We start from the raw sequence: 22,772 nt of genomic DNA on the forward strand, positions 1-22,772 counted from the left end.
GAATGGAGTATACTGAGATTCATTGTCTTGGGCACTTTGGAATCCAGCGGGTGGGGGCTGGGGGGGCGGTGCGAGGGATGTATTGAGAGCCTTTTGGGGTGAAGCCAGGAAGAGAAGTTGAAGGCTGATGATGGGCTCTGTGCTTTGGATAGCCGGGTGGGCGGGTGACTCAATGAGAGCATGTTTGGGGAAGGGCTGGTTGCCCATGATTGGCACTTGACAGGTGGGTCCCCGGGGGGTGTTTCCCAGAATCAGTGCCTCACGCTTGTCATCTCTGGTGTCCCTTCATGAAGGTTTGTCATCCAACTGCTGGAGGACCTGGTGTTCTTTGTCAGCGACGTCCCCAACAATGGGCAGAACGTGCTGGACATCATGGTTACCAAGCCCAACCGAGAGCGGCAGAAGCTGATGAGGGAGCAGAACATCCTCAAACAGGTGCCTGTGTGCACGTGTGGGGGATGGGGTGGGCTGCATCTGGGCCCTGCAGCTCCAGGTCTTGGGGGGGGGTTGTCCAGAACAGGAGCCTTGTCCCATCTGCCGTGGACCTGCAGTCTCACTGCAGCTTCTCTTCACCCCTTTGTAGAAAATTAGTATCTGTTGCACACTGATCACATGCCAGGCACTGCCCTAAGTGCCCTATGTGTCCTGGCTCAGTTGATCCTCTCCACTTGGGGGAGGTACAGTAATTATCTCCATGTTACCTGTAAGGAGGTGAAGGCACAGAGATTGGAGTAACTTGGCCAAGAGTATGAGGCTAGGAAGCAGCAGGATCAGGATTTGAACTCAGGATGTTTCGTCCAGAACTTGTGCTTTTTTCTTTTTTTTTTAAAGTAAGCTCTATGCCCAATGTGGGGTTTGAACTCACCACCTGGAGATCAAGAGTCACATGCTCAACAGACTGATCCAGCCAGGTGTCCTCAGAACTTGTGCTTTTAAAAAAAATAGGGGCCCCCTAGGTGGTTCAGTTGGTTAAGTGTCTACTTTTAGCTCAGGTCATGATCTCAGGGTCCTGGGGTTGAGTCCCACATTGGGCTTCCTGCTCAGGGGGGAGCCTACCTCTCCCTCTTTCTCTGCCCCTCCCCTCTGTTTGTGCACTTACTTTTAAATAAAATTAAAAACATTTTTTTTTCTGGGGTGCCTGGCTGGCTGAGCCCGTTGGTGGCATGTGACTCTTGATCTTGGGGTCATGGGTTCAAGCCCCATGCTGGGTGTGGAGATTACTTAAAAAAATATTTTTTCTGGGCAGCCCGGGTGCTCAGTGGTTTAGCGCCGCCTTCAGCCCAGGGCCTGATCCTGGAGGCCTGGGATCCAGTCCCATGTCAGGCTCCCTGCAGGGAGCCTGCTCCTCCCTCTGCCTATGTCTCTGCCTCTCTCTCTCTCTCTCATGAATAAATAAATAAAATCTTTATTTTTTTATTTTTATTATTTTTTTAAATAAATAAAATCTTAAAAAATTTTTTTCTAAGTTTTGATTGTGAAACTTTTCAAATATTGAGAAAGTAGTGAAAGAATAGTATAGGGAACACTGTACAACCGCTGCCTGGATCCACCTGTTATCATTTTGCCATTTTGGCTTTATGTAACTGTACATGTGTACATCTGCCCTTCCACCCTGGCATTTCCAAATGGGGTGTACCTCTCCCCTGAGTTTTTCAGTGTGCATCTCCTGGAATAAGAGCACTGTCCTCCATAAACGTAATACTGTTATCAAATGTAAAAAATTAGTAATAATACTGATCTGATGATCTGTACCATATTTCTCTCCTTTACCCAAAATGTCTTTTTAAAGCTTGTTTTCTTTTTTTTTTTTTTTTTTTTTTTTTTTTTGGGTGCCTGGGTGGCTCACTCAGTTGAGCATCTGCCATGGGCTCGGGTCATGATCCTATGGTCCTGGGATCTGGCCCCGTGTTGGGCTCCTTGCTCAGCGGGAGCCTGCTTCTCCCTGTCTTCCCCACTTGTGCTCTCTGTAGCTATCTCTGTCTCTCACTCTCAAATAAATAAAATCTTAAAAAAAAAAAAAAAGAAAAAAAGCCTGTTTTTTGAGCCAGGATCTCATTAAGGTTTTCTCATTCCATTTGGTTGCATTTCTTTGGTTTCTGTTTTAGAACAGTTTTTCATGCTCACCCAATCCATGCTTTTAAAATTTATTAACTACATCAACATTTTTTTTTTGATGAGGCAGGCTTGTGTCTGGGCTCTTTGGTGCTGGCCACACTGACCTGGCCTGCCTTTTCTCTTAGCCTCAGACCCCTGAGCTGTGGTAGCCCCAGATGCTGAGCCAGGCCCAGGATCTGAGTGGAGATTAGTCATGTGGGGATGAGTGGGCTGAGGCCAGCGTTGGGATATCGGCCAGGAGAAGGGAGTGGGGGCTGGAAGTGGGGCCGATGGTGGGTGGGCTGGGGTCTCACTCCAGATTAGAATCAGCTTGGTCATTCATGTCCGTATGGCCTTGGGGCAGGGTGAGTTTGGGGCCGAGGATTCCTGGGAAAATGAGGGGTGTAGGGGATCCCTCCTTATTCTCTCTGCTCCCCCAGATCTTTGGCATTCTGAAGGCCCCTTTCCGCGACAAGGGTGGTGAGGGCCCCCTGGTGCGACTGGAGGAGCTGTCAGACCAGAAGAACGCTCCCTACCAGCACATGTTCCGCCTCTGCTACCGTGTGCTGCGGCATTCCCAGGAGGATTACCGCAAGAACCAGGTGCGCTGGGGCGCCAGGTGGCTCAGTTGGTTGAGGGTCTGGCTCTTGATTTCGACTCAGGCCGTGAATGTCAGGCTCCACTTAAAGTTCTCCCTCTCCCTCTGCTCCTCCCCCGCCACACCATTTCTCTCTTTAAAAAAAAAAAGAAGAAGAAGAAGAAGAAGAAGAAGAACCAGGTGCTAGGCTCACCCTGGCCTGACCCTCCCTGGCCTGGGCAGCCCCACTCCCTTGCTCACTGCCTTGCTCACTCCCTCCCTCCTGCTTTTGTTCATTCAGCAAACATTTTCTGAGGCATACACCTGCTGTGTGCCAGGCACTGTTTCAGGACCCCAGGGATGCAGCAGGGAACCAGACAGGAGCATCAGCTTCATGGGTGTGCAATCCAGCTCCGTGCTCAGAAGGGCCTCAAGATGGGTTTGCCATCTTGAAAGTCTCAGTTTTTGAAGAAGGGTCTGGCTGTTTAATTTTGCACAGGGACGCACAAATCATGTAGCCAGTCCTGCCAGCCAATTTCCTCCCTCATGGAGGCCTCCCTCTGGTCAGGAGACAGGCTGTGAGCTGAAGAACTATGTTATGTGAACCCACTCTTCTGCCCAGTGCTTGTTTCTTCTCCCAGACCTCCACCTGACTAGGGTTGGGGTTCCCTGCCTGGGGTAGTGGGCTAGAGCAGAGCCGCCCCCCCTCCACTCAGCTCGTCTGGTCTCCAGGAGCACATTGCCAAGCAGTTTGGGATGATGCAGTCCCAGATCGGCTATGACATCCTGGCCGAAGACACCATCACTGCTCTCCTGCACAACAACCGCAAGCTCCTAGAGAAGCACATCACCAAGACGGAGGTGGAGACCTTCGTCAGCCTCGTGCGGAAGAACCGGGAGCCCAGGTGAGCCCACCTGTTCCCTGACTGCGCCCACTCCCTTCTTCCCGGTCCTCCCAGGGCACAGAGGCAGTTGGTGCTGGTCGTTAAAATAGTGAAAAACCATGGCCTCCATGGGTAAATTGTCCACGTGTCTGAGATCCTGGCCTCTGCAGCCCCTTCCTTGGACCCCTCCCAAATTTGACCCAATCTTGGAACAAGAGAGTTGACACCCGATACAGGAGAAGACCTAAGACCCTTCTCTGGTGACGAAATTGGTGTCTGTATTTAGCCAGTTGTTAAATATTTTGAATATCCCTCCTGTCCTTGTGCCCCCTTTACCCTGGCCCCCGGGATCCCCAGCTGGCTTCCCCCTGCCCAGGGTGATCAGGGTGATGCCCATGACTTGTCCCTCCCCAGGCAGCTTGGAGTCCATCACGCCCATCTCCCAAGCTTTGGGGCAGGAACAGAAGCAAGTAAATTAGCTCCAGGGAGCCTGTGCTGCCCGTGGGGACAGGAGGAGGAGGGTGGGCTTCATCCCCACTGGGGACAGGCTCCTGAGTCCCCTCGCACCCCTGCTGTCACCACGCCAGGTTCCTGGACTACCTCTCTGACCTATGTGTGTCCAACCACATCGCCATCGCCGTCACCCAGGAGCTCATCTGCAAGTGTGTGCTGGACCCTAAGAACAGCGACATTCTCATCCAGACCGAGTGAGCCGCTGCCTTGCCCTGCTTGGGCCCTGTGCATGTCTGGGCTAGAACTGGCCCTGGGCTCTCTGGATGTGTACCCTTGCCTGCTGCGTGCCCAGCTCTGTGCCCAACCCCCTGTGAAGCCTGCCTTCTGGCCTCTGCTGGACCAGAGGGGGCCCCTGTGAGGAAGGGGCCTTGGGGAATGAGCCAAATCCTCTGTCCTGGAGAAGCTCACTGTCTAAGAAGTGTGTTTGAGCTGGCACTTGGCCGAGCTCCAGGCAGGGTCTTTGTGGCTGGGCATGCTCGGGGAGGGCTCTGGGCAGGGGGTCCTCCTGTGATGGGTGGCCCTGGTTTGCAGGTTGCGGCCAGTGAAGGAGATGGCCCAGTCCCACGAGTATTTGAGCATCGAGTACTCAGAGGAGGAGGTGTGGCTCACTTGGACGGACAAGAATAACGAGCACCACGAGAAGAGTGTGAGGCAGTTGGCTCAGGAGGCGCGGGCTGGCAATGCCCACGACGAAAACGTGCTCAGCTACTACAGGTGCCTGTGGGCCCAGCTATTGCCTGTCCTTCAGCGCTCCCCATGCCCTTGGGCCTTCTCAGAAGGCTGTCAGCCAACCCCTGCTGAGGGATGAGCTCAAGCAGCTTTGTGGCCTTCACCGTGGAGACTGAGGGAAGGATGACTGTGTAACCCTGAGAGCTCAGCCCAGTGACAGGGCCTGAAAGCACCCCAGACCTGTCCCCAAACATATTTATTTAAAAAATAATATTAGGGCAGCTTGGGTGGCGCAGCGGTTTAGCGCCGCCTTCAGCCCAGGGTGTGATCCTGGAGACCAGGGATCGAATCCCACGTCGGGCTCCCTGCATGGAGCCTGCTTCTCCCTCTGCCTGTGTCTCTGCCTCTCTCTCTCTCTCTGTGTGTGTGTGTCTCATGAATAAATATATAAAATATTAAAAAAATAATAATAAAAAAAATTAGTGGATAACACTTAGCAAATGCTGGCCATATCCCAGGCCACTCAGGGAAGGCTCACTGTAGCCCTGTGACTATTAGCACCCTCAAAGTTAGGGAGACAGGCACAGAGAGGTGAAAGAGCTTGCCAGAGCTCACACTTCCTTAGTGGTGGGCCACAGTACAAATCTGGCGTCAGGGCCGCAGTGAGTGAGGCAGGGCTCTGAGCCAGAAGCTGAGGGCAGGCCAGCACCCAGTGCAGAGCAGCACCACCTGAGAGCCTACCTTCAGCCCCTCTTCTGCTCGGAGCTCACCCCTGTACCTGCTGCCCTGCCGAGGCCCGTCCCCCTGCTGCACTTCCCTCCCCTGCAGCTCCCAGCCTCTCTGCTCAGCCAGCTCTCCTCCCATGATGACCTGTTCTGGTTGAGCCAGAAAGTGCCCTCCTCCTTCTCGAGGAGGGGAAAGCTGCAAATCCTCACTCAGAATTGTGTCTTTCCTGTTGTGTTGGCGGGTGCCCGGTTTGCCCTAAATCCCTTGGTCACCTTCCCAAGGCCTCAGGTAGTACTGGTAGCCCTCCTAGGCCCTCACCTGTCGTGTGCTCACCCTGTGCCCCCTCCCCCCACCGCAGGTACCAGCTGAAGCTCTTTGCCCGCATGTGCCTGGACCGCCAGTACCTGGCCATCGATGAGATCTCCCAGCAGCTGGGTGTTGACCTGATCTTCCTGTGCATGGCAGACGAGATGCTGCCCTTTGACCTACGCGCCTCCTTCTGCCACCTGATGCTGCACGTGCATGTGGACAGGGACCCCCAAGAACTGGTCACGCCGGTCAAGTTCGCCCGCCTCTGGACTGAGATCCCCACAGCCATCACCATCAAGGAGTGAGATGGGGAGGGGAGGGCGGGCCAGGCGAGGCCAGGGTTGGGGGGCGTCTCTGTGACCCTCATGCCTCACTGCCTCACCCCCAGCTATGATTCCAACCTAAATGCCTCTCGCGATGACAAGAAGAACAAGTTTGCCAGCACCATGGACTTCGTGGAGGACTACCTCAACAACGTGGTCAGCGAAGCCGTGCCCTTTGCCAATGAGGAGAAGAACAAGCTCACCTTCGAGGTTTCTGGCCAAGGGGGGTGCAAGGGGGCCTCTGGTTTGCCCCCTCACTAGGAGTCAGCTGTCCCCAGGGGTGTCCCCGGGGTTCCATGACCTCCATTCCCTCTATGCCCCAGCCACTTCAGGGAGACGGCACAGACTGCTGGGGCTCCCCGGGTAACCTTCCTTGTGGTCCTCGGTCCTTGCTGCCTCATCAGCCCACCGTGGGTGGCTGCATCCTTGCAGCCCTGTGCTCCCCCGGAGGTCCTGCCTTTTCGGAGGAACTTCATCACCTCCTGACACCTGCTGGGCCCCACTTTCCGGTCCAGTCCCGCCCTGCCCCTCACTTCGGCCCCGCCCCCTCCCGCAGGTGGTCAGCCTAGCGCACAATCTCATCTACTTCGGCTTCTACAGCTTCAGTGAGCTGCTGCGGCTCACCCGCACGCTGCTGGGCATCATCGACTGTGTGCAGGGCCCCCCGGCCATGCTGCAGGCCTACGATGACTCGGGCGGTGAGGCTTTGTGGCCAGGGTCACCCCCAGCCCTGGCCTTCCTCCATCTTCTCCTAGTGCCAAAGTCCCTTCTGATCAGCCCCCTGAGCAGCCTGCCTTCTGGCCTCTCCTGGACCAGATGGGCCCCTCTCTAGGCTCTGTGGAGACCCCGAGGTCTGGGGGAGTCGCCTTCCAACGCGGCTTGGTCTTGAGGGGAGATGATGGGGGAAGATGGGAGACACAGGCCCTGCCTGAGGGGCTCCCAGTCATACAGGGGAGGTGGGGGAAATAGCCCTGCCACGGAGGAATCACCGTCTGACAGCAGCCACGGCCCTGCCCTCAGGGACATCCCTAGGGGGCATAAACCCTAATCAAAATGTGCACAGAGTCTGACACCTGGTGTGTCATGCTCTGCACATGGTGTCCCCTGGGCTGTGCATGCTCTGTAGCAGCCCTTAGGGTGCCCTGCATGAGGGTTCTCACTGGTTTCCCCACACAATGTACCTTTGCCCTGGCCAGTCCTTCTTTACTCAGATTTGGCTTGAAGCTCACCTCCCCCAGGAAGCCTTTCTGGGTTAGCCCTGCAGCTGACAGAGACAGAGTAAGGCCGCAGGGCCCTGCTGTGCACCCCCTGTGATCCCCTCATGCTTCTCCACAGGCAAGAACGTGCGGCGGTCCATCCAGGGCGTGGGCCACATGATGTCCACCATGGTGCTGAGCCGAAAGCAATCTGTCTTTGGTGCCCCCAGCCTGTCTGGGGGCACTGGTGCCACGGAGCCACTGGACAGAAGCAAGTTCGAGAACAATGAAGATATTGTGGTGATGGAGACCAAGCTGAAGATCCTGGAGATCTTGCAGGTAGCTGGGCAAGGACAGTAGTTGGAGGTGTTGGGAACAGGGCAGGAGACTGGGTCCCGGGACAAGGAGGTTGTGGGGAGCTGAACCCCAGCTCAGATCACAGTATCAAGTACTGTAGGGCTCCATAGTGATTGGTTGTGTAGCCCAATGGTTTTCAAAGTATGGTCCTTGGGGTGCCTGGGTGGCTCAGTGGGTTGGGTGTCCACCTTCAGCTCAGGTCATGGGTCATGATCCCAGAAGCCCAGGATTGAGCCCTAAGTTGGGCTCCCTGCTCAGTCGGGAGCCTGCTCCTCCCTCCACCTCTCACCTTGCTCATGCTCGGTCTCTCTCTCTCTCTCTCAAATAAATAAATAAAATCTTTAAACAAAACAAAACAAATTGTGGTCCTTGGACCAACAGCAGCAGCAGCCTCACCAGGGAACTCAGAAATGCATATTCTTGGGTCCTGCCCCAGACCTACATGCAGAACAGAAGCACCTGAGGAGGCCCACAGTTGTGCTGTGACAAGCCTCCCAGGTGATGGCTGGTGCGCTCTAGAGCCTAGCTCCGTCCCTCCACTGTACACCTGAGGAAAGGAAAAGCAGGGACTTTACTGCCAGTGGCCAGAGATTTTGAAGCAAAGCTAGAGCTTTGAGAGCCCGTTTCCTGGTGAGGCAGACAGTTTTTCCTGTTCTGGGTCTTGTTTGAGAACCCCCCCAACACTTGGGGAAGGGGCTTGTAGGGTCCCCAGGACTGGTAAGGATGCTTGCGTTTGCCTTGCTGCCACCAGAGGACGGGAAGGGTAGTGCAGTGATCTCCTTGGGGACCCAGGCTGGCCAGGGGCCTGGGCAGGGGAGTCAGAGGATGTGATTCATTCTAGGAGCTAAGGGCTTCCAGATCTGCATCCTGGGGTGTGGTCAGAAGCTCTGTGGCCCATAAGGATAGAGGCCAGTCAAGGGTGTCTGCAAACCATCTGTCCCCAACCCCCTGCCCCACACTGGCATCTCCTGCAACCCCCTCCCCGGGTCTTCAGTTCCAAGCCCCCTGCCGTCCAGCCCCAGGCAGAGCAGGGTAGGAGGATGAGGTTGGCCTCTGGGTCCGGGGAGCTTCATTCTCATTCCCGTCACTGTCCTCCCTGCGCAGGAGGGACAGAGTGGTCTCTGCCTCATTTGGAGAGGCGCTGTCATCGTCCCTCAGCACTGAGGCAGGAGCGGGGGAGAGGGTGCTCTGGACCTCCCCAGGGAGAAGAGTCTGGATTTTCTTAGCTTCTGATGCTCTGCAGTATCTGGAACATCAGTGCCGAGATCCCTGTGCTTGAGCTCATTCTGGGTCCCCCTCCCCCGTCCTGGGGCACAATTGGCCTCCCCACCTCAGCCCCGTCCTCACTCCCATCCTCCTCACGTCTCCAGTTCATCCTCAACGTCCGCCTGGACTACCGCATCTCCTACCTGCTGTCCGTCTTCAAGAAGGAGTTTGTGGAAGTGTTTCCCATGCAGGACAGCGGGGCTGATGGCACGGCCCCGGCCTTCGACTCCACCAGTGAGCACCCCCCGCCTCCCCCCACCTTCCACCTTCAGGCTGAGGCTTCATGACTCACCCAGGGGTGCACATTAGTGGGGTGGAGGCTGGGAGATGCCTCGAGGCCAGCTCCCCAGCCCTGCCTGTTTCCCAGATCATCCAACTGTCGCGGCAAGGGGCAAGGGCAGACATCATTCTCTCCATCTCCTAAATGGAGAAACAGAGGCCCAGAGAGGGGCGGGGACTTGCCCAGGGTCACAGCCTGTCAGAGGCTGAACCAGGCCAGGACCCAGGTCTCCTGGGGCCCAGCTTGAAACTATGCTCAGGCCCCTGCCCTGGCTGGCTCACCCCCACCGAGGAGCATGCAAGTGGGGTACAGGGATTGGGGTGGTTTGGGGTCCTCCCTGTTCCCTCAGCTGTGTGCTCCCCATCTTTCCTGGGCACGGACCTGCCACCTGCCCTCATCTACCCACTTGCTCCCCGCAGCTGCCAACATGAACCTGGACCGCATCGGGGAGCAGGCGGAGGCCATGTTCGGAGTGGGGTGAGGCCGGGGGGGTGGTGGGGCTGGTGGGTGGTGCCAGCACGGGTGTGAGAACCCCCTCTTGGGTCTCCAAGGCTGGGGCTGGCCGCTCCTCCCACCCCCTGCAGCCCCTTGGCTGTGTGCTTTTGCTCTCTCGTGCCTACTTGGCCCCAGGGACGTGGGGGCCACTGGGGCCCTAATGTCATCTTGGTCATTCCACTGCCCTCACCAGGCCCGTCATGGCTGTGTGGGCATTGGGCCCAGGGCCAGGAGCCGGAGGGGGCGGGGGGGGGGGGCGGGGACGAAGGGAGGAAGATAGGGCCTGTAGGCAGGGCTGCGATGGGGAGGGGTCGCCCCGGGGGGTTGGGCGCTCTTAACCACTTCTCTGCTGCCCTTGGAACCTAGTGAAGCTCTTGGACCCTGCTCGGAATGGCATTTATAAATTCACAAAATAAAGTGCATGAATTACAAAGGAAACCAAGAGCTTTGAGATGCAGTTATCAAAATATTGAAGAAAACAAATTTGAAGTGACAGATATTTGGCTCTTTATTAACACATTAAGCAACGAGCTGTGCCGGGGGTATAATTAGGAGCATGATTTCGAAGTAGTGATGAATGTAAACGGTATTCACAATTCCTGTAACAACTGTAAGGTGGTGTGAGAACATCTATGATTTTTCTCGGTGACAAAATCATACGTACTGCTAATTTCCTCTCGCTGGAGGCAACACTGCCTTTTGGAGGCAGGTCAACCCAGAGATGTGACTTTCCCCACCCCGTTCCTGGCCCTCAGCCCATCCCCACGAACCTCTGTTGGGGGTGAGTGTGGGTCTCCCCACAGGGAGCAGCTGCTTGAGCTGCTTCATCCAGGGGAGCCCTGCGGGGTCTCAGCGGATGTGGGGATCCCTCGGGGCTGGTGGCTCTGCACACACTGGGCAGAAATCACTGTCCTGAGCGAGTGTGACACTGGGCGCTGCATGTGCAAAGGGGTGTGGGGAGCTCGTGTGCCCACCGTGCCCCTCGTCCGGCATCACAGGAAGACCAGCAGCATGCTGGAGGTGGACGACGAGGGCGGCCGCACGTTCCTGCGTGTGCTCATCCACCTCACCATGCACGACTATGCGCCGCTCGTCTCGGGGGCCCTGCAGCTGCTCTTCAAACACTTCAGCCAGCGCCAGGAGGCCATGCACACTTTCAAGCAGGTGCCGCTCCCATCTGAGCCCCTGGGCCTGGGGGGCTTGCGAGTGGTGGTGGGGTGCCCCAGCCCTGCTCTGGCTGGTGCTGGGCGCTCAGGCTTGACCACCGCAGAGGAGCTCACAGGTCAGGGGAGCTCAAGATATTTCTTTCGTGTTCTCGGTCTTGCTGAGGTCCTTAAAGAGAAAGGCCCGCGGTTGGCCACCTTTATGACCTCTTGGCCTGACGTAAGGCCTGTCACTTTTTTTATGAGGTGGACAGCACTTTAGAGTTTACAAACCGTACCACATGCGCCTTTGTTGGGTGCTTCAAGTCATTCCTGGCACGCAGTCAGCTCTCGCTAAGGTGGTTGGCTCTGTGACTGCTGTGTCGTGTGGTCTTGACAGCTTCCCCCCACCCCCGCCCCCGGAAATTCCACCAGCAGGTGCCAGGCACCATGCAGCAGCCCCTGGCAACGTGGTTACGACTCTCATTCCTGTTTTATGGAGGGGGCGTGGAGGCCCAGGAAGCTTTCCTCCCTCACCCTGACCAGGGCGAGTGAAGTGGGAGCCGAGGTTCACGTACCTCCTGTAGCCGGCATTCAGTGATGCCAGTGTGCTTGATTCTGCCCTGTTCGGGGTCGAAGTGACCAAGTGACAGGCCTTAGTGGCACAAGTCAGTGAGTAACTGAAGCCAGGGGGCGGGGCGGCTTGAGATGAGGAATACAGGGAAGCCTCCAGCCATCAGGGAAGGCTTCTTGGAGGCAGTGGACCATGGCGGAGCCATCAGCCCTGGGTAGGAGCAGAAGTGGAATGGAGATGCCGGGAGTGGAGGCCTGGAACAGGGCAGGTCCCCGAGTATGGGGGGTGGTCTCTACAAGGTGGTGGAGCCGGGGTGCCCGTCCAACCTGGCACGCCCTCCATCAACCTTCAGGTCCAGCTGCTGATCTCGGCTCAGGATGTGGAGAACTACAAGGTGATCAAATCGGAGCTGGACCGGCTGCGGACCATGGTGGAAAAGTCGGAGCTGTGGGTGGACAAGAAGGGCAGCGGCAAGGGCGAGGAGGTGGACACAGGTGCAGCCAAAGACAAGAAGGAGGTGAGCGGGGCGACAGGGAGCTGGAAGTCCAGGGCTCCCGGCGAGGCTGGGCCTGGCTAACTGCCCCTGCCCCCTCCCCGGCCCCATTCCCTGTGTCCCCAGCGGCCCACGGACGAGGAGGGCTTTCTGCACCCACCTGGGGAGAAGAGCAGCGAGAACTACCAGATCGTCAAGGGCGTGAGTATTCTGGGGCCCTGAGGTCCCCCGGAGGCCCCAGAGCCGGGCCTTTCCTGCCTCCCTACTCCGCCGGCCGCTGGCCCTCAAAGTACACATCTTCTGGCTTTGCATGTGCCTTAAAGACAACCCTGCCAAGGTCCAGATGGAAGTATTTTAAAGCTAAAGGAATTTAATGAAATTCCATTTCACAGTCATATTGTTCTATTTACTTTTATGGGCAGAATTGGGTTTTTAGTGCTCCCCTGCCTTGTTGCGGTGATCTGACTCAGTGACCGTGGCCTCCTTCCCCCTTCCTGTCCCTGATGTGGCCTGGGGCTTGGCTGGGCCGGCAGGGGGCTCTGACCAGCCTGAGCAGGGGGGCCAGGGCGGAGGGAAGGCGCTCCAGGCTCACCGCCCCACCCTTGCCAGATCCTGGAGCGGCTGAACAAGATGTGCGGCGTCGGGGAGCAGATGAGGAAGAAGCAGCAGAGGCTGCTCAAGAACATGGATGCCCACAAGGTCATGCTGGACCTGCTGCAGATCCCCTATGACAAGGTGACCTCTGACCTCTGGCTCCCTGGGGCAGCTCCCCGCCAGGCCCTGACCACACAGTAACCCCGAATGTTGACCTAGCCCCGCCTCACCCCAATCCTTGACCCTGACCCCAGTAAGTTTCCCTCTCTGGCTACATCCTGACCATCTCTGCTTCCCTGTGACCTCTGACTGTTGTCTCTGCATCTTGAGCCATGTTGATCCTAATCCGATCCCAGCCTGTCTGTGACTCATGAGGTCAGCTCCTCATAATGACTGCTGATGATGATTTCATACCCTAGCCTCGCTCTGATCTCTCACCCTGACCTGTCTCCCACACACCCTGGCCCCAGACTCCAAATTCAGCATCATTTCACCTTTTGACTTTCCATGCCTCACCTTGACTGACCTTGATCCTGATGTGTGCCAAGCCTCTCACTGGCTCTTGAGCCCTACACCCAGGGTTCACCTGACCCTGACCCTGACCCCTCAGCCTTGCTCCCCCATGCCAGCCTCACCTCAGCCTCTGACCCTTAGCCCCTCACACATTTCCTTATCCTGACCTGGAGGCCCAGCTTTCACCTTAAGCCCGGCCTCCCTGTGGTCCCAGTCCCAAGCCCTGACCTGCTGCCACACTTGTTGGACCTTAGGCCCAAGGCCCGGCCTCACTCCCCCTCCTCTCCCGGTACCCAGGGAGATGCCAAGATGATGGAGATCCTGCGCTACACACACCAGTTTCTGCAGAAGTTCTGTGCGGGGAACCCCGGCAACCAGGCCCTGCTGCATAAGCACCTGCACCTCTTCCTCACGCCGGGAGTAAGGGCACAAGGTGGGAGGAGCTGCGGGGGGAGGCAGGACCTGGATCCCCCTTTCTCATGACTGCCCACCTGCCCACAGCTCCTGGAGGCGGAGACCATGCAGCACATCTTCCTTAACAACTATCAGCTGTGCTCGGAAATCAGCGAGCCCGTGTTGCAGCACTTTGTGCATCTGCTGGCCACCCACGGGCGGCACGTTCAGTACCTGGACTTCCTGCACACTGTCATCAAGGCCGAGGGCAAGTACGTCAAGAAGTGCCAGGACATGATCATGACCGAGGTGAGGACGAGGCCAAGGGGCGCAGGGGAGCTCCACTGGTGGCTGCAGACAGGGAACTCAGGAGGCAGGATCCAAAGTTAAGACAAGTCAGATAGCGAGTCACAGAAGGGACACTGAAGGCATTAGCCCCAGGGGAGGGAGAACTTAGGTCACAGGGGCAGGTCTAGGAGGACTCAGACGGCAGGCCTGAAGGCACCCAAACACTCCTCTCTTTATCCTTTTATTATCACGTATTTAAAAATTGTTAAAGCAGCTGCTGTATGCCAAGGGCCATGTGTACCTGGGGGATGTCAGGGGGGCACCATCCTTCATGCTCTCTGTATGGGCCCAGCATCTGGAGGAGGGGGCACTTCATCTGGGTCCAGGTTCAGCCCTGATGGTAGAGGGCCTGAGGCATCAGCCCACAGCCCTGGGGGCCATGCAGGGGAAGGTGTTCCTGAGTAGTCAGGTGAGGGCCGGGGTCAGAGTCCCAATCTCTCCCTGGAGCCTGGGGCCTGCCTGCTGGACTGGGGAGGCGGGGGGGTCTGACAGGGCACCCTTCCTGCCTGCAGCTGACCAACGCAGGTGACGACGTGGTCGTGTTCTACAATGACAAGGCCTCACTGGCCCACCTGCTGGACATGATGAAGGCTGCCCGGGACGGCGTGGAGGACCACAGCCCACTCATGTACCACATCTCCCTGGTGGACCTGCTGGCCGCCTGCGCTGAGGGCAAGAACGTCTACACTGAGATCAAGTGCACCTCTCTGCTGCCCCTGGAGGATGTGGTGTCTGTGGTGACGCATGAGGACTGCATCACGGAGGTCTTCTGGGGACTGGGAGAGGTGGTCCGTGGGGGAGTGGAGGAGGGCCAGGGTAGAGGCGGCGGAGGGCAGTGGTAGAGCCAGGCGGGGGCAGCCTCTCAGTCCTGGGATGTAAGGAGCATGGGGTGATGGGAGGGGCATGGCCAGAGGACCAAGCGGGGAGGTCAGGGGAGAATTGATAGGGTGCAGAGGAGAGCCTGGGCAGGTGCCCCCCCTAGCGCCCCTGACCTGGCTCCTGGCTGCTCAGGTGAAAATGGCCTACGTGAACTTTGTGAATCATTGCTACGTGGACACAGAGGTGGAGATGAAGGAGATCTACACCAGCAATCACATCTGGACACTCTTTGAGAACTTCACCCTGGACATGGCTCGGGTCTGTCCCCGGGGGGCGGCGTGGGCTTGTGGGCGCGCCGTGCTAGGCAGGGTCATGGGTGGGAGTCCAGGCAGCCTTCCAGGGGGAGTGAGTGGAGGGGCCTGTCTCCTACCCCAGGTCTGCAGTAAGCGGGAGAAGCGCCTGGCTGACCCCACCCTGGAGAAGTACGTGCTGACAGTCGTGCTGGACACCATCAATGCCTTCTTCAGCTCTCCATTCTCTGAGAACAGCACCTCCCTGCAGGTGAGCTTCTCCCACCCGCACAACTTGTGTGCAGGGAAGGGGAAAAGGAGAGTAAATACTCATGTTTGCTTGTGGCGCATAAAGACGTAGCACAAGGACACACATGTGTGTGTTAGTTGTGTATGTGTAACAAATTGCCCCCAAAATTAGCAGCTAAAAACAACATTTATTCTCCTATAACTTCTGTAGGTCAGGAATTACAGTGGGGACAGTACCCTGGAACAGGAATTCCTAAATTGACTTCGCATGACGGGCCCCAGGGTGGCAGGGGAGAGCTGGCAGCACCGCCTCACCAAAGAGAGGGCGGTCATGTCTACTGTGATGGATAGCAGAGCCCGAGCAGTAATCCAGAGGGCCCGATGCAGAGATCTTTGGTGTTGGCTTAGTTGATCGGGTGCCCCAGGCCCGAAAAGACAGCCTTCTGCAGTCTCACCTGCATCAGCAGAAAGGCTCGAGGCTAGGGAGCAGAAGTTTGCCTTTGGTCACTGAAGAGTCATGTCCCCTCAATTATTCTCGGATCCCCAGACTTCATAGCCCAGAGCCCCTTGAAGGCAAGAGAGGCAGGTTCCCTGGAGGAGGGAGCCTGCAAAACAAATCATAAATCATAACACCAGAAGTCCCCGCATGGACACAAGAGACCCACAGAGGGGTTAACTACACACAGAGGGCCTGAGGGTGGAATGGGTCCTCGTCTGTCCACAAGGGCGGGTTGTCTTGACACACACGTCTTTGGACCCTGGGACCTCTTCGGGACTATGAACGATTTGTGTCAGCTTTTCCCACCTCTCCGTCCCGGGCAGAAGTGGGAGAATGGGCTGATGGGATCAAGGCCGGGGTGAGGCTTTTCAAAGTCATGCTTTTGTGTTGCATACTTTCGGTTTTGAACCATGGGATTATATCACCTTTTTGCAATATTGATTTATTTTATAAAAATTTTTTAAAGGAAGTAAAGGCTCAGCAATAGGTCTATAAGCCCTAGGTCTGGACCTCAGGGAGTTCTCACAGGGCTGCACGTACGGTTGGGCAGGTTGTGCACTTCCAAGAGGAAAAGGGGTGCCTTCTTCCAACCGGCACAGAGACGTATGGTAGCTATTAGAAGCCTTCTTCCTCCGTCATGCCCACTCCCAGTGGGCCCTGGTCACGGGCCTAGGGCTGCCCAGGGAAGAGGGTGGGCAGGCTGTAGCAGTGGTTGTGTTGCCTCTTGCAGACACACCAGACCATTGTGGTGCAGCTGCTGCAGTCCACCACACGGCTGCTCGAGTGTCCGTGGCTGCAGCAGCAGCACAAGGGCTCCGTGGAGGCCTGCATCCGGACCCTCGCCATGGTGGGTGAGTGTGCCCTGGGGACTGGCTAAGTCCAACCCCTGCCCCTCCCTTCACCACAGGGACACCTGCCCTCCAAATAAAACTCGGTACTCCTCAGCTCCCCCATCATCTGCTCCCAGGTAGTTCTCAGTAAGTCCTTCTTGGCATCTTAGCAATTGACAGAAGCTTTATCTCCTTTGAGCTTTGAGTCAGTTCCCTGGAGGACAATGCTGTGTGACATCCCCCAGCCAAGGTCTCTTGCATGCTTGTGGATGGTTTCAGGCAGAAGGGAGGCCGGCAGATTGCTGGGGAACACTGGGGAAGGGGACTGAGAGGTGGGAGACAGGAGGGATGGGTCAGGGTGGAGCAGGGTAGAATCAAAGAGGCAGACACTCCCTCCTTTTGCCTGGAAAGGGGAAGAGGGCACTTCAGGCCAAGTGGGGGCCAGCATGTCCCCGAGTCTCAGTTAGTTCTCCCTGCCCCCAGCACGGCAGCCCTGGCCCCTCTGGCTGGCCAAGCCTGCACCCCGAGTGCCCTCCAGCGCCCCCGTCTCTCTCCCCAGCCAAAGGCCGGGCCATCTCCCTGCCTATGGACCTGGACGCACACATCAGCTCGCTGCTCAGCAGCAGTGCCAGCTGTGTAGCCGCTGCCCAGCGCAACGCGTCCAACTACAAGGCGGCCACTCGGGCCTTCCCCCGCGTCACACCCACTGCCAACCAGTGGGACTACAAGAATATCATCGAGAAGCTGCAGGTGGCTGTGGGGCTTGGCCCTGGGCACGGGACCGTGGGGCATCGTTAAGGGGAAGCCAGGAGAACCCAGGCATCCCCTAGTAGGGTGGGTGCTCGTAAAGGGGGTCAGGACACCTCTCAGTCCTGAGAACACTTCGTGTTTATGCAACACATTCCAGTCCACGGTCTACACACTTCTTACTATCCACAGCAGGAGGCCGAGACTCAGAGAGGACGAGGGGTTTGCCCCAGGTCACACAGCCAGAGGAGGGGTTGGGAGAAAAGCCTGGGTGGGTGGCTCCCAGTCAGGGGCTCTGAGCCCGCAGACAACCTGCACTGTTCAGGGTGGTTCTGTGGGTGAGGGCCCCTCACACAGGCTGGGAGCAATCGCAGGGCTGTTTGGCGTGGGGGCAGGAGCAATGATATGGAGAAATGGCCTCACTCCTCTCTTGGGCCTGGGTGGCCTGCACCTGGCCCAGTAGTGACAGAGCCGTGCCTTGCCCAGGACATCATCACGGCCCTGGAGGAGCGGCTGCGGCCCCTGGTCCAGGCTGAGCTGTCTGTGCTGGTGGACGTCCTGCACTGGCCTGAGCTGCTCTTCCTGGAGGGCAGTGAGGCCTACCAGCGCTGCGAGAGTGGGGGCTTCCTGTCCAAGTGAGCGAGATGCCGAGCCGGGCACGGGGGTGGGAGCGGCAGGTGCAAGGCAGCCTGGGAAAGGGCAGGAAGGGGCCCGTGGGGACCGACAGCCCCCGGGCGGAGGGCCGTGTGCGCTCCTGCCGGGGACGGGGCAGGGGGAGTGGCTGCAGGGAGGCGGCTGGGGATGCCCCGAGCGTGCCCCCCTTCCTCACCCGCTAGGCTGATCCAGCATACCAAGGACCTCATGGAGTCGGAGGAGAAGCTGTGTGTCAAGGTGCTGCGGACCCTGCAGCAAATGCTGCTCAAGAAGGCCAAGTACGGGGACCGGGTGAGTGCCCCGGTGAGCTGGACGTCATGAGAGCCCGGCCAGAAGGGCCAAGGACTCAGGGCCAGCTCCGGGGCTGGTGGTTAAAGGGTGAAATGTGCCAGTGTGGGGCCTCACTCCCTTCCCCACAGGGCAATCAGCTGCGCAAGATGCTGCTACAGAACTATCTCCAGAACCGCAAGTCCAGCTCTAGGGGGGACCTCCCGGACCCCATGGGCACCGGTCAGTACTGCCTCCTTGCCACTGGGCCTCTGGGTGGCCCTCCCTTCTGTTCCCCTGCCCCTCGCCCCCTCACGTGGGTTCCCCAACTGCAGGCCTGGACCAAGACTGGTCGGCGATTGCGGCCACCCAGTGCCGGCTGGACAAGGAGGGGGCCACCAAGCTGGTATGTGACCTGATCACCAGCACCAAGAATGAGAAGATCTTCCAGGAGAGCATTGGCCTGGCCATCCGCCTCCTGGATGGTGGCAACACCGAGATCCAGGTGTGGAGCGGCTGGGGGTGCTGGGGGGCTCACCCCCTGCTCAGGAGGAGGTACGGTGTGCCATGTTGCTGGGACCGCCGGGGCCTGGCTGCAGGGCCAGGCGCTGGGGGCCTGCACGGTCTGGCTGTGCGTGGGCGGGTCCACACACATCCCCCCCGTGACTGTCCCCGTGTCACGTGGCCTCTTTCTACCCACGCATACCATCCTGCTGAAGCCAGGCCTGCGCCTGTCTCCCTAGCACACTGCCCACATCACATCCATCATCCCTGCCTCTCAGCCTCTGCTCAGGCTTCCTTGCCTCCCCCTCTACATCCTCCTTGGCCTCTGGTGCCTAACTGAAGGACTGCCTCCTCTGAAAAGTCCCCTAGGATTGCTCTAGCCCCATTCGTTCATTCAGGCCTTGGATTTTTTGTTTTGTTTTGTTTTTAAAGATTTATTTATTTGAGAGTGAGCAAGGGAGGAGGGGCAGAGGGAGAGGGAGAGAGAATCTTAAGCAGATTCTGCCAGGCGTGGAGCCCAACACGGCCCTGAGATCACTATGTGAGCCGAAACCAAGAGTCGGATGCTTAACTGACTAAGCCACCCGGGCACCCTCCATGTGATGTTTTTTTTTTTTTTTTTAAATTTTATCTATCATCTATCTATCTAATCTATCTATCTATCTATCTATCTATCTATCATCTATTTTTTATTCATGAGAGACACACAGAGAGAGAGAGAGAGAGAGGCAGAGACACAGGCAGAGGGAGAAGCAGGCCCCATGCAGGGAGCCCGAAGTGGGACTCGATCCTGGGTCTCCAGGATGGTACCCCGGGCTGAAGGCAGCGCTAAACCACTGAGCCACCCAGGCTGCCCCCACGTGTTGTTTTAATAAGGCTATACTCATGCCTTCCAAGTGCCTGTCAGTGTTCAAGGCACTAAGGATTCAGCAGTGAACAAGAAAGACAAAATCCATACATCCTGTGGATTGGTCCTATATCCTGGGGGGGACACTAGCCAATAACTACAATCCCTACACGATGCAGAGAGTGTGTTAGACAGTGGTGAAGGGCCAAGGGGGTGCTGGGACAACAATCAGGGTGGAGCAGGCAGCTGGGGCCAAGTTTGAAGGGGAAGTGGCTGATGTGGCAGGAGAAGGGAGAGAAGGGGAGAGTGGTGGGCCCTGGGGTCAGAGAGGTAGCAGGCCTTCAGATGGCCTTGTGGCTGCTGTGAGGTGCGGCTTTTCCTGTGGGTGAGATGGGGCACTGCAGGGTTTCGGGCAGGGGAAGGACAAGACTCAGACTTCCGAGGGGCACCTGCTGTGTGGGGAGCTGATGGAGGGCCAAGGGTACATGCAGATGGTGTGAGGAGGCTGGTGCAGGCCTCCAGCATCGCTGTGATAGCAGTTTGGGACCCTTCCCCTCCGCCTCTGCCAATCCCGGCCACCCCAGCCCCAGCAGTAGTCCTAGAGCCTGTCTGGGGACCCATCTGTGGCCCCACCTCATCCCTGCAGCAAGGGATAGAGCCCTCCAGGGACTCACCAGGGGCTGCTCAGAGCCAGGCCCAGTGCTGAGAGCCACCCTTTCCCCAGAAATCCTTCTACAACCTGATGATGACTGACAAGAAGTCAGAGCGCTTCTTCAAAGTGCTGCACGACCGCATGAAGCGGGCCCAGCAGGAGACCAAGTCCACGGTGGCTGTCAACATGAACGACCTGGGCAGCCAGCCGCGTGAAGACCGGGAACCGGCAGGCCCCACCACCAAAGGTCAGAGGTCATGGCGGTACAGGATGGGGGTGCCCGGCCGGGGTCAGAGGGTATAGGGTGCGGTGGTCACAGGGCAAGAGGTGCAGGCAGGCGCCTGAGGGTGGGAACATAGGGTGAACATAGGGTGAGAGTGAGGTCCTTTCCAGCAGCCCAGCCTCACCAGGCTTTGCCCTGCAGGTCGCGTGGCTTCCTTCTCAATGCCAGGCTCCCCATCCCGCTATTCACTGGGCCCCAGCCTGCGCCGGGGCCACGAGGTGGGTGAGCGCGTACAGAGCAACGAGATGGGCATGTCCGTGCTCATCATGCAGCCCATCCTGCGCTTTCTGCAGCTGCTTTGTGAGAATCACAACCGGGACCTGCAGGTGAGCACCTGCCCCTTCCACCACCACGCCTGCCATCTGCCGCACACAGGGCCGCCATCCCAGGCCTCTCCCTCCCTGTGACGGCTGTGCCCACCCTTTTGTGCCCTGCAGAACTTCCTGCGCTCTCAGAACAACAAGACCAACTACAACCTGGTGTGTGAGACACTCCAGTTCTTAGACATCATGTGCGGCAGCACCACCGGCGGCCTGGGGCTGCTGGGCCTTTACATCAATGAGGACAATGTGGGCCTCGTCATCCAGACCCTGGAGACCCTCACTGAGTACTGCCAGGGCCCCTGCCACGAGAACCAGGTGAGCCATCATGGCAGCGTGGACGTGTGGGTGGATGGAGCAGGCAGGGCTGGGGAGAGACTGAGGGCTCCGGAGCTGCCACAGTTCTGAGGGTCCCGGGCCCCATGTACCCCCACTGCCTCCTGCCAGACCTGCATCGTGACACACGAGTCCAATGGCATAGACATCATCACTGCGCTGATTCTCAATGACATCAGTCCCCTGTGCAAGTACCGCATGGATCTGGTGCTGCAGCTCAAGGTGGGGCTCCTGGCAGCTCACACGAGTGTGCATGTGACGTGGGTGCATGTGTTGAGTGTGCATTTGGGGTGTGGTGATGTGTTTAATGTGTACGTGTTCATAAGCATACACGAATGAGAGTGTGAGCAAACGTGTTCTGGGTTTATCTGAGGGCCTCCTGTGTAGGTGTCTGCTATCTGGGGGACTGTGTGCACCCGCTTCAGGGTGGGGGTGAAGGCAGCCAGCGGGTGGGCTGGCGTTGCAGGGCACTTCTCAGCAAGTCCTGGGGAACAGTGGGGAATGCAAAGGTGGTGACACATCTTGCGGGCCGGGGGAGGCTGTTGTGAAGTAGACAGAGGAAGGGTTTGTGGGGGTCACTATGGGGGCCCTCAGACTGTGGCCTGCCCTCCTCCCCACCTGTCCACAGGACAATGCCTCCAAGCTGCTCCTGGCTCTGATGGAGAGCCGGCACGACAGTGAAAACGCGGAGCGAATCCTCATCAGCCTGCGGCCCCAGGAGCTGGTGAGGCTGGGCCAGGGGTCAGGTGGGAAGGCGGGAGTTGGGGGAGGTGCGGGTGGGCTGGGGTGGGTGGGTGTTAGGTAGTTCCCTAGCCCCAGGAAGACGGCGTTCAACCAGGCCCTGTCCCACCAGGTGGACGTCATCAAGAAAGCCTACCTGCAGGAGGACGAGCGTGAGAACTCGGAGGTGAGCCCACGGGAAGTGGGCCACAACATCTACATCCTGGCGCTGCAGGTACCGGCCCCGCCCCGCCCCGCCCCGTGACTCGGCCCCGCCCCGTGACTCGGCCCCGCCCCGTGACTCGGCCCCGCCCTCTCGCAGCTCTCTAGGCACAACAAGCAGCTGCAGCACCTGCTGAAGCCGGTGAAGCGCATCCAAGAGGAGGAGGCCGAGGGCATCTCTTCCATGGTGGGGGCCCGAGGATGAGGCAGGATGTGGGGCAGGGCTTAGATCTAGGGGCGGGGCTGGGCGAGAGATTGGAGCGGCCGGTATCTGGGGGTGAGGCTAGGGATTGAGGGCGGCGATGGGCGCCCGTGGGAATCCGGGATGAGGCGGGTCGGCGCCAGGGGCTCCGGGCGGAGTGCGGCGGGGACGTGGCCTGAAGCTGAGTAAAGAGCTAGAATTGGGGGGGAGAGGGCAGGGCTGAGGGCGGGAGGAGCCGGCCCGGTGGCCCTTGGTGGCCCCGGGTGAAACCTGGACGGAGTGGAAGCCCAGAGCAGGACAGCGGAGGGCGCTGACTGTCCTGTGGGGTTGTTTGGACATGGCTCTCCCCCTCCCCCCTCTTAATTTGGGGCTTCATCCTCGTTGGGCTGGGCTGGGCTGGGTCTGGCTGGGCTCCGGGGCCAGGCCTAGCAGTAGGGAGTTGCCGCCTGACTCAGCGGCCCCTCTACCCCCAGCTCAGCCTCAACAACAAGCAGCTGTCCCAGATGCTCAAGTCCTCGGCGCCAGCACAGGAGGAGGAGGAGGACCCCCTGGCCTATTACGAGAACCACACCTCCCAGATAGAGG

General features: G+C 58.2%; 1 protein-coding gene across 6 annotated transcripts in view; it reads left to right on the plus strand.

Annotated features, from left to right (window-relative positions):
• Positions 1 to 22,772, plus strand: part of ITPR3 (inositol 1,4,5-trisphosphate receptor type 3) — a 68,351-nt gene that overhangs the window by 37,168 nt on the left and 8,411 nt on the right. For 4 of the 6 annotated variants that reach the window (XM_025418446.3, XM_049092018.1, XM_049092019.1 and 1 more), the window contains exons 14-47: positions 294 to 435; positions 2,535 to 2,696; positions 3,404 to 3,576; positions 4,143 to 4,262; positions 4,600 to 4,782; positions 5,822 to 6,073; positions 6,161 to 6,305; positions 6,652 to 6,793; positions 7,431 to 7,630; positions 9,019 to 9,148; positions 9,614 to 9,671; positions 10,688 to 10,853; positions 11,758 to 11,922; positions 12,025 to 12,099; positions 12,508 to 12,633; positions 13,303 to 13,425; positions 13,507 to 13,707; positions 14,259 to 14,534; positions 14,758 to 14,883; positions 15,001 to 15,126; positions 16,334 to 16,454; positions 16,993 to 17,183; positions 17,667 to 17,815; positions 18,017 to 18,125; positions 18,254 to 18,344; positions 18,437 to 18,606; positions 20,177 to 20,351; positions 20,529 to 20,713; positions 20,825 to 21,025; positions 21,155 to 21,265; positions 21,672 to 21,767; positions 21,897 to 21,998; positions 22,086 to 22,172; positions 22,661 to 22,771. In XM_025418446.3, coding sequence (XP_025274231.1) covers positions 294 to 435; positions 2,535 to 2,696; positions 3,404 to 3,576; positions 4,143 to 4,262; positions 4,600 to 4,782; positions 5,822 to 6,073; positions 6,161 to 6,305; positions 6,652 to 6,793; positions 7,431 to 7,630; positions 9,019 to 9,148; positions 9,614 to 9,671; positions 10,688 to 10,853; positions 11,758 to 11,922; positions 12,025 to 12,099; positions 12,508 to 12,633; positions 13,303 to 13,425; positions 13,507 to 13,707; positions 14,259 to 14,534; positions 14,758 to 14,883; positions 15,001 to 15,126; positions 16,334 to 16,454; positions 16,993 to 17,183; positions 17,667 to 17,815; positions 18,017 to 18,125; positions 18,254 to 18,344; positions 18,437 to 18,606; positions 20,177 to 20,351; positions 20,529 to 20,713; positions 20,825 to 21,025; positions 21,155 to 21,265; positions 21,672 to 21,767; positions 21,897 to 21,998; positions 22,086 to 22,172; positions 22,661 to 22,771 — 4,990 coding nt within the window. The remainder of the gene's footprint in view (positions 1 to 293; positions 436 to 2,534; positions 2,697 to 3,403; positions 3,577 to 4,142; positions 4,263 to 4,599; positions 4,783 to 5,821; positions 6,074 to 6,160; positions 6,306 to 6,651; positions 6,794 to 7,430; positions 7,631 to 9,018; positions 9,149 to 9,613; positions 9,672 to 10,687; positions 10,854 to 11,757; positions 11,923 to 12,024; positions 12,100 to 12,507; positions 12,634 to 13,302; positions 13,426 to 13,506; positions 13,708 to 14,258; positions 14,535 to 14,757; positions 14,884 to 15,000; positions 15,127 to 16,333; positions 16,455 to 16,992; positions 17,184 to 17,666; positions 17,816 to 18,016; positions 18,126 to 18,253; positions 18,345 to 18,436; positions 18,607 to 20,176; positions 20,352 to 20,528; positions 20,714 to 20,824; positions 21,026 to 21,154; positions 21,266 to 21,671; positions 21,768 to 21,896; positions 21,999 to 22,085; positions 22,173 to 22,660; position 22,772) is intronic. The other 2 variants (XM_025418447.3, XM_049092020.1) reach the window with 1 other exon arrangement.

Source organism: Canis lupus, chromosome 12, assembly GCF_003254725.2.
Source record: "Canis lupus dingo isolate Sandy chromosome 12, ASM325472v2, whole genome shotgun sequence".
NCBI lineage: Eukaryota > Metazoa > Chordata > Mammalia > Carnivora > Canidae > Canis > Canis lupus.